Raw genomic sequence first — 14,051 nt, 5'->3', positions numbered from 1 at the left:
GAACAAGGTTACGGATTTTAGGGTTCTGGAAAAAAATAGAAAAACAAAAATGAAAAAGGAAGATACTCATAAGGAAGGAGAGAGAGACAAGAGAAGGAAAATGGCACATATGGATAGTAGACTAATAGGCTTTGACCCTGACAAACAGAACATCAGGCAAAAACTGGGACAGCTTTGCAGTCTTAGAAAACGTATTCCTAGTCCTTTGAAAAGCTCTCCCTATGACCCAATTCCCTTATTCCCTAAATTCAAAAGAAATTAATCTAGTTCCCTCAGTGAAGACTTAGCTCTTTAATATTCATTCCAATACAACTCTTTAAAATTACAAGTACAGAAATGATGCATTCTATTGGGATGATCTATATACATGAAAAATACTTATACTTCAGAATTATCTGCGCATTCTTAGTGCACTTAAATATAATATCTATTCTGTATGCAAGAATGCATGAAAGCACATATGCAAGTGCTATTCCTCCATCATCTGCTTTGCTGAGCACTGTCATAATCAAAAGTTTATAAGTCCTAATATTTAAATAAGCTACCAAAAACTTCAAAGTATTTTTCGGCTTGACATGACAAAGTGACAATGGATAATAAAAACAATGTACTTAAAAGAACTATTAAGCAGTGACTAAAGTTGTTGCATGATTAAATGAGAAAAAAAATCCATCATACAGTATCTGGAAAAATATTCACACAAGTTAAACATACTAAAGTACTACAGGGAAAAAATATTAGTACCATAAATCAACAACTCACCTAAAATATAATCTAATTCTATCCAAAATGGTATACGTAATTAATCTAAAAAGAAAAAAGCAACCAATTCTGATTTTACTTTTGTCATAGAAATATTTTTGATTTTTTTATTGGAATTAGATAATATTATAGTTGGTAATTTATGTGGTTTTAAAAATAAGTCAATAGAACTTTATATTCTCTTTAAAGATGATAAAAGCTGTAAGTCATAACCCTAAGTCATAAAACCAAGAAAATAAGTATAAATACAATGCAATACTTTTCATGTTTTACCAAAAGATTCTTACCTGAGGGAGCAGCTGGATTGTTTTGGTGGTTTTCACTAGCAGAAACAAACAAATCCTCCTCTCCTTCAGTTGAAGAGCTGGAAGAGGATTCACTGCTGAGGTCATTTTCACTGGAACTACTAGAACTGGGTAGTAATGCGTATTTTCTTCGGGCTAACACTTCTCGTTTTTTCCTCTGCATTAATATCCTCTCTTTTTGTTTCTGTGTCCTCTGTGAGGAATTATTTTTTACAAATCTCTTTCTGCATGGAAGTCTCCTTAATGAACTGCTATGAAAACAAGGTCTTTTCATTAACAATCCCGACACAGATTCTGTCTCAGTTCGAGGCCACTTTTGGGAACGTGCACTATGACTTCTACTTTTAGCACTCAAAATGGTCTGGGAATGTCTTACAGAGACTTCTTTATCCTCATCCGAAGTCACAGTATCAGAGTCTCCAAAATGCAGACTAGATGAAGGAGAAGAAAGACAATCACTGAAGGAGGAATCATTATCTTCATCACTTGGTGTTTCTAGGTGTTGCCTCAATCCTAATATTCCCTGATTCTCTTTCACACAATTCTGCATATATGAAGGGCCAGCCTGCTGGCTTTTGCGTTTTTTTCTCACAACAACACTTTTTTCTTGTTCTTGCTGGTTACCATTCCTGTCCTTCTCTTGTTTTTGCGAATCATCACACAAGTGAGAGAATTCATTCCCCACTTTACTATTAATCATCTCAACTTCTGCAGGAAAACTTTTGGCTGCCCCAATGGGCTCTGGATGTAGAAGGACCCCTTTCAGACTCTCCTGTGTCTTTGGTGCATCAGAAGGAATCTCACTCTTCATATCCACTTTTAAGGTATAAAGCTTGTTATATTCAGGAGTCCATTGAGACATGGGAAACTTTAAGGTAGGCCTAGAAGAAACAATAAGATATTTTAAAGACTTTTAACAGGTTTTATCACACTACTTATTTGAAGAGTTCTTGAATTCCATTAAGAACATCCCTTATAATACGGCAGAATTGTCTTTTCCTTATCGGATTCAGTAGGGCCATCACAAGTCATTTTACTGTTCCTATAAAACATTTTTCTGTGATACTTCTGCTTGTGGCCCCAATTTTTAGAAATGCAGAAGCTATCACAGAACACTGGCCTACTTGGAAAAGCTGTATTAACAAAAAACTAATCTTACTGTATGATTTGGTTATAATCAAATACTTTATTCAAAACTTATATAATAAAAGTAGAAAAAAAGGATTAGAATTCAAAACAGGACCATATGATTCAGCAATTCCACTACTGGGTATAAATCCAAAGGAAACAAAATTGGTTTGTCAAAGAGACATCTGTACTATTATGTTTACTGCAGCACTATTCATGATAACCAAGAAACAGAAACAACTTAGGTGTCCATCAACTAATGCATACTTAAAGAAAATGTATTATATTTGCACCATGGAATATTATCCAGCCATAAAAAATGAAATTCCATCACTTGTGACAACACAGATGAAACAGGAGATCATTATGATAAGTGGAATAAACCAGACAGAAAGACAAGTTCTTCATGATCTCACTCATATGTGGAATCCAAAAAAAGATTCTCTCACAGAAGTTGAGAGAAGAATATTGGTCACCAGAAGCTGGGGAAGGAAGAATAGGGAGAGATTAATCATCAATGGGTATAGTTATAGTTAGATAGGAATAAGGAGTTCTGGTTGTGCTAATGCACAAGGTAACTGTAGACAATGATAACGTAATGTATATTTCAAAAAGCTAGAGAAGATTTTGAAGACTTACACCATAAAAAAATGATGAATGTTTGAGGAGATACGTTTAACCTTATTTAATCATTATGTAATGTATACATGTATCAGAACATCACAATTTTTAAAAATTAAATTTTAAAAAAGCATAAAAAAGAATTCAGAAGACTGATTATGCCAAATGTGGTGGCGCACAACTATAATCCCAGGAGCTTGAGAGGCTGGAGGCAGGAGGGTTGAGAGTTTCAAAGCCAGCCTCAGCAACTTAGCAAGGCCCTAAGCAACTAAGTGAGACCCTGTCTCTAAATAAAATATAAAAAAGGGTTGGGGATGTGGCTCAGTGGTTAAGCTCCCTGGATTCAATCCCCAGTACCAAAAAAAAAAAAAAAAAATATATATATATATATATATATATATATATATATATAAAATACACACACACACCCTATATATATAAAGGGTTGGGGGTGTGGCTCAGTGGTTAAGCCCCCTGGATTCAATCCCCAGTACCAAAAAAAAAAAAAAAGACTGCTTACACAACATGTTTTTCTCTTGGTATGACTTTTTAAGGGGTGATTTTAAAAGTATTATATTTTTTAAAAGTATTAATTTTTGTACATCTGAATGTAACATTAGATGGATTGCTATAAATAATAAACTAATATTAATAACAGTTATCTTTTCTATAGTTCTTCTCTTCATGCTACTTTATTCTCTAATAAGAATCTTAATTCTGATAGACCATAGGGCACAACTATTGCATTTCAATTTTAGATAAGGACTAGAGCCTTATGTTGCTGAAGATCATTTAGTTAAGCAAATTACAGGAGGCAGACTGTAAGATAAGAATCATCAACACACTCAAAGGCAAGAAAACCCAAATCTCAATGACAAGGCACATGGCTACAATAAAAAAACATATTTATGTGGTAGAAAAAATGTAAAGGAACTGCAATCCTCATAAATTGCTGATGAGAATGGAAAATGGTGCAGACACTTTGGAAACCAGTTAGGCAGTACCTCAGAAGACTAAACTAACAGTTGGGGATGTAGTTCAGTGGTAGTACATTAGCTTAGCATGCACAAGGACCTGACTTCAATTTCCAGCACCAAAGGGGAGAAAAAAGATTAAAGAATTATCACAGGCCCCAGCAAATCTACTCCTAGACCTACAAACAAGAGAAATGAGAAGATACAGTACAAAATCATAACTGCCAAAAAGTGGCAACAACATGAATTCCATCAAATGATGAATGAACAAATCCATACAAAGAATTATAATTTAGTTTGCTGTGGGTGTACCTCTGTGGTTAAGTAGCCTTGGGTTCAATCCCTAGTACCAAAAAAGGGGGCAGAGGGGCTGGGGTTGTGGCTCAGTGGTAGAGTGCTCCCCTAGCATGCATGAGGCACTAGATTCGAACCTCAGCACCACATAAAAATAAAAAATAAATATATTGTGTCCATCTAAAACTAAAAAATATTTTTAAAAAGAATTATAATTTAGTAATCTAAAGAAATAAAATAATGATCCAAGTTACAACATGGATGAACATTTATACAGTTCATTTTAATGGGAGAACATTGTTAACTAATCATAAAAGACTATGCTGGATAAGATTCCTTTTATATGAAATGTCCAGAATAGGCAAATCTATAGAGCTATATAGAGAGCTATAAAGTAGATTAATGGTTGCTTAAAACTGAGGATGAAGGGAGATAGGGTGGGATAACCAAAAACTATAAGGATTCTTCTTGATGAACTGACAATGTACTAAAATTGTGGTAGTGACTATTCAATTCATGAATATACTGAAATAGAGTAATCTCAATAAGCTGTTGTCAAAAAGTCAAGAGGAATCCTTTCATATTCCATAATTATGGACCCCATCAGGAACAAAAGAGTCATGATCTTTTGGAAAGATCTAGGATTCATCCAGAAGTTCAGGTCTCCCAGGAGTTTTACTAGGTTAGATCTCTGAGGTGACAGTCTTTATTTGCTAAAGAAAAAAAATGGCCATTTTAGACTCTTCATCATTAATTACTGAGTCACTCTCGAGGTCTTGGAGTGGAGACCCTCAGAGGCAATGAAAATTTGCAAAAAAGGACAGATCACGGATCCATAAATGAATTTGCAAAGAGTTGATTCACAACATAATTTACTAAGCTCAATTTCCTTTCTATCACTTTATGCACAAAACAATGAACTCTTTGTGATTAATTCTGCTCTGGTCTTTGGTCAGTTTTGGTCTTTCCAACAAGGCAGGGTTGAGGGGTAGTTAAAAGGAGGGGTGGTTTGGTGTATGATGTGCTGTATGTCTGTAAACCAGTAATTTTTCTCTGAGTTACCAAGTCACTCAGTCATTAACAGCAAAATTAACATTCCCATTAACTAAGAGGTTCTCACTAAGGTCATACAAATTTATGCTCTATTTTGAACTGAGAAAATGTAAGTTAGTTCATGAAAATAAATACCAGTAATGCATTTGTAAACTCAAAAGCCATCAAAAATAACAAAGGAGCAATAGAAGATGTCCTGAGCTATTTGTTATTTAATAAAATCATAGCCTAGAGTCTTTAATTTCTATAAAAAATTACTGGCTGATTTAAGTTACGAATAAGGAGACAAATATTATGAAATATAGCAAATCGAATATTAGTTCTAATAATAAAACCATAAAATACCTGTTCCTCTTTTGTGTTGATTTGATCCCATCCACATATTATTTACTCCTGAATAACTAATTATTCCCTAGTAAATTTTGTTCTAAAAATACATGAAAGCTAAAAATTGCTAATTTTCAAGACTGAAAATTAGTTAGGATTTGCCAAATTTACAAATAAACTTATGTGGGCAAAAGGAAGGGATCCATTAAGAATACTCCTACAATTCTGAGGAATTCTACTTATAACTTGGCATACGCTATTACTAGTATGACCTTTCACCACCAACGATAAATGTAAAATTTTGTCACCCCCACTCCCTTTTATGGGGGAAGGGGAGACCTAAACTCCTAGGCTCAAATAATCCTAAATAAGTTTGGGATGACAGGTACATGCCACTTCACTCAGCTAAATACTTGTTTCAAGTTTAAATAAAAATTTGATTATTTATTTTACTTGACTATAAAAATAAGATTTTAAAAAAGGGATGGTTGATTTGACAATTTTTCCATAAAATTTTCAGAAATCACCAGAAAATTAACTAGCAATATGTTTAACCTTTATCTTTTTTCATATAATTAGGTGAAAACATTTTTAACCTAAGTATATTAAATCAATTGCCTGATGCCAATACTCCCTCTGCTACTACTTGAACGCTTTAAAACTACCAGCATTCATATCTAGATGAAGGAGACAAGATGCTTTGTTATACATTCTAAATAGTCAAAATTTCCTTATCAAGGATGGCATTTCCAGACTGGGGTTGTGGCTCAGTGGTAGGGTGCTTGCCTATCAAGCATGAGGCACTGGGTTCGATTCTCAGTACCACATACCAATAAGTAAAATAAAGGTCCATCAACAACTAAACAATATTTAAAAATAAAAGAATGGCATTTCCCCTTAAAAGTCATCACTAAGGACTCTTACCTACATTAGCAAAAATTAAATCAGACCTAAATCTAATTGTTCTCTATTTTGAAGAGGGAGAGAACCTTGCTAAGCTTATTAGCAAATAATTAACTTGCAGTCTAATACCAGGTTAAAAAAAGAAAAAAAAGGAAGTGATATTCAGAAACCTGTTTATTTATAGGTTACATCAAAAATTAAAACATAAAAACAGATCAATGATCTTGGCAACCTACCCTGAACAGACAATAAAATTCAGAAAACATACTGTTAGCTAGAATCAAGACTCATTTGGCCTGGCCACTTGAAGGCTGAGGTGAGGAGGATGGCAACTTAGCAAGATCCTGTCTCAAAAGAAAAAATTATAAAGGGGATGGCCAGGCGTGGTGGCACACTCTTGTTAATTCCAGTGGCTCAGGAGGCTAAAGTAGGAGGATTGCAAGTTCAAAGCCTTCCTTAGCAATTTAGTGAGAACGTGTCCCAAAATTTTAAAAAATTATATAAATACTAATAGGGCTGGGGGCATGGCTCAGTGATTAAAGCACCTCTGGGTTCAATCCCTGGTGCCCCAAAAATAAATAATAAATTTTTAAAAAAATTTTAAATAAAAAAAATAAAAAGAGGTTGGGGATGTAACTCTGTAGTAAAGTTCCCTGGGTTTTTTGGTACTGTGGAGTACCAAAAAATAAAGAAAAAAACATGCAGATCGTATTGGCCACAAAAGTCAAACTGAAATAAACAATTATAGATATTTTACTTATAATAATTTTTTTAAAGTTTAGATAAAATAGTTTCACAACACAGAAACAAACAGAACAAAGAGACTTCCAAGATAAATCACAAAACACACAAAAAAATTGCACTTGAAGCAAAAGTTCTAGCAGGGGTACTACAGTGCATACAAAGAACTATAAGAGACACTCATCACTTACCAACATTCTAATGCAAAAAACCCAAAAGAGCTCCACAGGACTAAACTTCAAAGAACAGCCTAAGGAGAGAAACAAATGCAGACTGCAAGGCACCAAAGGGAAGATACTGCAAGGATATAGGAGAGATGGCTACTGGGAAGGCCCTGAGAAGAAATCCATAGTTTGAAAGATACCTATAATTAAGAGTCAGGAAGAGGACAACAGTACAAGTAGGTGACAGATGAAGCAGAGAAGGCAAATAATTCTAGAATTTTTTTAAAATCTTAAACTGGAAAATTAAATCATTAATGAATAAATCATGTGATAATATAATATGAAAAAGGATCCAAAGTAGCTAAAACTGGAGGCATTAAAAAAAAGTTAAAAGGCTACTACTATATAAAGTGAGGAAATAAAATGATAGGCAATAAGAAACCAATTAGAAGAGAAAGCATAAAATCCAAAGATAATGAATACATCAACAGGATTTTGGTAACCTTTGGATAGCAAATATATGTTATCATCTTAGTTCAAATTATTATAATCTTTTGCCTGTACTACTGCAACAGACACCTATGTTAGTTTTCTTATTTCTTAATAATCCCTTTTTATATACTTGAGCTTACCCTAAAAATACAAATCAGATCATATCACATCTCTATTCAAAATCCTCCAGTGGTTTCCAAATGCTCCAAAAATAAAATCCCAACTCTTTGGCATACCTTATAGGATCCTTTCTGATGTCATGTCCCTATCTATATCTCTTACCATGAGACTACAGTCAAACTGACTTTCTGTTTTTTTACCATGGTTCAGAGGTCTGTTTTTTTACCATGGTTCAGAGGAAGATCTCAGGACCTCTGAACTTTGTGTTTACCATGACTACAACGATCTTCCCAAAGATTTCTGAAAGGCCACCTAGCTTCTCAAGATGCAGGTCTTGGCTTAAGTGTCATCTTTTAGAGAGGTCTTTCCTGACTCCTCAATGGCAGCTACAAGAATGTGCCTTATAGACTTCCAACCAAAGGGAGCTTAACTGATCAAGGGCTCCAAAGGGAGCTTAACTGATCAAGGTTCTGAAATCCATCACTGCCTTTACCCAAGGTCACACTTCCCCACTGGCTGTTCTGTCTAAAACTGACACAAGGATACTAAATTAGGCCTGTCCCTTGGAAACACAGGACTCCTTTGATGTAATACTGGCTCTAAAACTCTTGATGACCTTGCTGAAACTTACTTATTTGACTTCACCAACTCCACTTACCTCTTTTCCTTCACTCAGGATTGGACTTACAATATGATCTGAAAGCCTCTCAAGTCTTCTCTGGCTCCCTTCTCATTTTCTCTCCCAGACATTTCCCCTAATAAAATCCTTACACATTGAACATGAGAGAACACTATGAAGTGAAAAAGCACCTCAAGAAATGATAGAAAATATTTGCACATCATTTATCTGATAAAGGATTAATATCCAGGATATATAAAGAACTTCTAGAAATCAACAAGACAACCTGATCAAAAAATGGCAAAGGACTTAATTATCATTTCTCCAAAGATGATGCATAAATAACTAAAAAGTACAAGAAAAGATGCTCAATGGCATCACTTATCATTAAGAAATGCAAATAAAAAATATAATACGTTACTTCACACCCATTAGGATAGCCATTATCAAAAAATAAAACAAGTCAGGCATGATGGCACACACCTGTAACCACAGCAGCTCAGGAAGCTGAGGCAGGAAGATCACAAGTTCAAAGCCAGCCCTAGCAACTTAGAGAGGCCCCAAGCAACTCAGTGAGGCCATGTCTCAAAATAAAATACAAAAAAGGGTAGGGATATGGTTCAGCAGTTAAATGCTCCTGTATTCAATCCCCAGTAACCACTGCCTTACCCCCAAAGAAAATGTTGAAAAGATCATGGAGAAACTAGAAACTTTGTTCACTGCTGATGGGACTGTACAATGGTACATATGTGAAAGAACTAGCACATAATCCAGTGATTTCAATTTTGGACCTATATCTAAAATGAATGAAAGCAGGTCCATAGCAGATATTTGTACATTCATGACCACAGCAGAATTATTCACAATAGCCAAAAGGTGGAAGCAATCAAAATGTCCATCAACAGATAATGGACAAACAAACAAAATATGATATATACCTACAATGGAATACAATTCAGCCTTAAAGGGAAGTCCTGATACATGCTACAATATGGGTGAAATCTTGAAGGCATTATGTTAAGTGAAATAAAACAAACATACAAAAATAAATATTGTGTTTCCACCTACATGAAGTACTCAAGAGTGATCAAATTCATATACACAAAGTAGAATGGTGGCTGCAATGGGCTGGGGAAGAAAAGAATGGGAGTTAGTGTTTAATGAGAACAATTTCAGTAGAGGATAATGAAAAACTTCCAGAGATAAATGGTGGTGATGGCTGCACAACGATGCAAATGAACTTAAATGCCAAATTGTGCACTTAAAAATAGTTAAAATAAACCAGCTGCAGTGGTACATGCCAGTACTCCCCACTACTTAGGAAACTGAAACAGGAGTAAGCCCAAGAATTCAAGACCAGTTTGGGCAATACAGCAAAAACCTATCTCTTAAAAGAAAAAAATAAAAGGGCAGGGGTAGGGGGCTGTAGCTGTAGCTCAGTATCAGAGCGCATGCCTTGCACATGTGAGGCACTGTGTTCGATCCTCAGCACCATATAACATAAAATATACTGTCCATCTACAACTACAAAAAAAAATTTTTTAAAGGTTAAAATGATAAACTTTATGCTACACATGCTGTACTACGAAAAAAAAAAAGAAAAGAAAAGGAAAAGAAATCCTTGCACATTTAATCCCATTTGCATCTCGGAGGACTTGGACACACACTCCTGTTTAATCAGCTTCTCTTCCTAGACGCTCTCTGTCACAACCTGTTTTCTGTAAAATACTTGCCACTAACTGAAATAATTTTGTTGGCCTTTTTATTATAAGAGCCCCCTCACTAAAATGCAAGTCCCAAAAATGCAGAAACCTCATCTATCCTGTTCAGTGCCTGATCTCTAGCAACTAAAATAGCTGTCTTGCACATGGGTACTTAATATGTTTTCTTAAATTGTATAATGGGTAGAAGGAAAGGAGTAATAATGATACATTTTTGGCTGGAGTAACTAAGACTATAAAGAAAAAGAGAATATGCAGACTAAAAACAATAGTAATGGCAAAATTACATAATAAATCTAAGATTTCTTGAACATTTGCCATTGCCAACTTTTCAATTTCAGGAGCTCTGGCATCACAAAAGACATTTATCTTATGATTGGGGGTCAATCATGCCTTTAAAATAGAGAAAGCATGAAAAGACAAGAAGGGAAACAGATTTTTCTCTATAAAAGCATTAAGTTACTTTTTAAAAAATAATTTTTAGTTGTTGATGAACCTTTATTTATTCATATGTGGCGCTAAGAATCGAACCCAGTGCCTCACAAAATGCTAGGCAAGCGTGCTACCACTGAGCTACAACCCCTGCCCCAAGCTACATTTTTAATTACTATTTTCAGTTGTAGATGGACACACTATTTTTCTTTTTTTAAATGTGGTGCTGAGGATCAAGCCCAGTGCTTCACACATGCTAGGCAAGCACTCAACCACTGAGCTACAACCCCAGCCTCTACAAGCTACTTCTTTGATGCATAATAAATACCGAGCAGGAAAATAACTGCATCCTTCAGAAACCCTATAAAGATCTCTTTTCACATCCTTTAAATCTCAAAGGTTCAAAGTTACAAAGTTCTCTTCAAACCAGAAAACTAGCTGGATTCAGCTCACAGACATGGTTTGTCTGTCCTGCACAATTCAGAAGGGAAAACTGCTGATTGAATGGTGAAACATTGTAGGCATTCTCATTAAAATAAGAAAGGGGAAAAAAATGGTCTTCATGGTATATAATATTGTTCTTAAAATGCAAGTCAAGTCATTCAAACAAATGAATGGACATAAATATTAAAAAGCAGATAATTTTTTTCATTATTTACCAATGAGATCAACAGGAACACCACTGAAAATAGGCCAGTTAGGTTTGTTAATACTCCAAAATCAGTGACTTGACTTTATAAAAATAAAGAAGCTAATTACAAAATACAAAATAACAAACCACTCACAACAGACGTGAAAAGATTCAACAGCTACTATCAAATTCAATAAGAGAAATGCAGGACCTACATGAAAACAATTATAATGAGACTGATTATGCAAATTTATTGTTTGTTTTTTTGTTTTTTTAATTATTACTTTTTTTTTTTTTAGTTGTCAATGAACCCTTATTTTTTTTACACGTGGTGCCAAGAATCAAACCCAGTACCTCACACATGCTAGGCAAGTGCTCTACCAATAAGCTACAACCCCAGTTACTATTTTTTATTTTGAGACAGAGTCTCACCAAGTTGCTTGGGGCCTCTCTAAATTGCTAAGTCTGGCTTTAAACTCATGATCCTCCTACCTTGCCTCCTGAGCCACTGAGATTACAGTGCCACTGTACCCAACAAATTTCTTCAATTTTTAAAAAACAGAATTGGTCAGCAAGCTATTTATCCTCATCTTCCAAGATTCTGTCATCCATAACTCACCAGAATACTATATCTGTTTGTAGTTCAGTGTTAAATAGCTCAGAATTTCTTCTTTTCTCAGATCCGAAGTAAATCTAGATACCCTCTTAGTACAGAGGAAGAAGAACAGGAAGTTTCCTTATTGAATGGTTCTATGATGACATGATAAAGTATTTCCTACTATTTGCTAGAATCACTCTGGTTACTCCTTTGGTTGCATCTAAGTCTCTGGATTAAGAATGGTTTTATATGTAGTGTGAAGAGTATAAAACTCTTGAATGAATTTTAAATGTCCCCCAATGATTTATGTGTTGAAACACTTGGTCCCCAGCTAATGGTGCTATTAGGAGGTGGTGGAACCTTTAGAAGGAGGTGGAACCTTTAGGAGGTGAGGCCTAGTGAAAAGAAGAAAGATCACTGGAGGTGCAACTCAGAATGGGACATTGGGACCCCAGACCCTTTCCCCCCCACCCCTGTTTCCTGGCCCCCATGAAGTGAGCAACCTCCTCCTACACACATTCCTGCCACCATGGTACTGCCTTGCTGCTGGGAGCCACAGCCAATTAATATGATGCATGGCATTTTTGATTGAAAGGTGATGCCAGCTAGCCATTGAGATGATATGATTATGTTAAAAATTACATTCATATGGATACCGGACTCCTGCTGCGGGACTCCTGGAGAGTTCCCATTGGTTGGGAAAGTGCAGTAGGAGGGAATTCCGGGGAGGCGCTTGCGCTAGAGTGCCGGGAAGGAACCAGCAGAACGCCGCGTGGGTGGATCGGGAAGCTTCCCGGGCACGGGCGTGCTATTGGCGGTTTTTTCAAATAAAGTTTGTTCCTGTTTGAGTGGCTCGTGATCTTGTGCCCAGCCAGACAGCGGCACCTTGCCACAGGCCCAAAAGCAACTGGGTCAACCCCAGACTGAAACCTCTGAAATTGTGAGTCAAAATAAACCTTTCCTCCTTTATATTGATTTATCTCAAGTTTTGATACAGCAATGGAAAGCTGACAACAACACAGGAACCTAGATCCAAAGATGCTCTTTCTATTCCTTAAGCTAAACAGATATCCACAGAAACACTAACCTGTTGAGAGGAACTGGACAAAGACTATTCACACAAGGGGATTCAGAGTCATCCTTCAATTCATGTTGCTCTAGACATTATTTCTCATGTTATTAAGAGGAATGAAGATACAGAACAATGAAGTTTAGGACAGTCAGATTCAGAAAGTCAAATGTAAATCCCTTTATGAGAGAGGTCTGCCTAGGATACATGTCTCTTCTGAAAAGGTAAAAATGAACTGAGGTTCACAGATAGCACCATGATGGCACTTAGATAGACTTACACATGGGTTGACTTTTCTCCACTAAGGCTTAGTTTGAATAAAGCAAGTCTTCGTTCCTTCTGAATATAAATTTGACCTGAAAAGACTTAAAGAGTAGAGAAGTAACTGATGATCAAAACCACCAAGGAGAAAATTTCAAGACTAAGTAATATTTAAAATATTTTCAAAATATTCCAGGAAGTTAGAGAATATAAAGCCTTATAATAACCAAAAGCTAAAGCAATTCTCAGAACTATGGGAAAACATTATGGAAAACAAAACATATGATGGATACTCAGTGACAATGAAGACTAATTTCCATCTTTAAGTGAGATGACTGGTAAATAACAAAGGAAAGTGAAATTCACTTTGATACAAGAAAAATCTGAGTTCAAAGTCTTGACCCTGCCCCTGACTAGCTATATAATCTTTATCATACTACTTAAACTCTCTAAAATTGTTTACAGTCTATATACTGGGATAATAATAGTACCTATCCTATAAAATTATCATAAGGGTTATATAAGAGTACCTAGCAGAGTATGAGGCATAATGGTTGTTATTATTTTCTAAAGAAGTATGTATACATACAAGACAACATAAGGCTATACACCTTTTCTTATAACCTAAAAAGTAAATGAAATCATCGAGGACAAGAAAGGCATAAAATCAAGTGTCCCTTCAAAACTTTGAAGTAGAGAAATAAAGGACTAATTTTTTTAATATGAAATTTATGAAAGCCAAGAATTCTATATACTCCCCTCTATTATGAATGAATGAGGTTTGGGGAGCTAGAAGTTTCAGCTTTCTAAATTCTAATACCAGACATTCTGCTTTT

At 35.4% G+C, this 14,051-nt stretch overlaps 1 protein-coding gene across 5 annotated transcripts in view; it reads right to left on the bottom strand.

Moving 5' to 3' along the window:
- The window catches only part of Rnf111 (ring finger protein 111), a 64,125-nt gene that overhangs the window by 35,533 nt on the left and 14,541 nt on the right, over window positions 1-14,051 (bottom strand). For all 5 annotated transcript variants that reach the window (XR_013090772.1, XM_076850866.1, XM_076850868.1 and 2 more), the window contains exon 2: window positions 1,050-1,948. Coding sequence is in view for 4 of the 5 variants with exons in the window: in XM_076850866.1 (XP_076706981.1) it covers window positions 1,050-1,929 (880 nt within the window). In the remaining variant the exon portion in view is untranslated. The remainder of the gene's footprint in view (window positions 1-1,049; window positions 1,949-14,051) is intronic.

Source organism: Callospermophilus lateralis, chromosome 3 (genome assembly GCF_048772815.1).
Source record: "Callospermophilus lateralis isolate mCalLat2 chromosome 3, mCalLat2.hap1, whole genome shotgun sequence".
In the NCBI taxonomy this organism is placed as follows: Eukaryota; Metazoa; Chordata; class Mammalia; order Rodentia; family Sciuridae; genus Callospermophilus; species Callospermophilus lateralis.
Note: the sequence above shows the minus strand (reverse complement) of the source record. Positions and strands in the feature narration are given on the sequence as shown.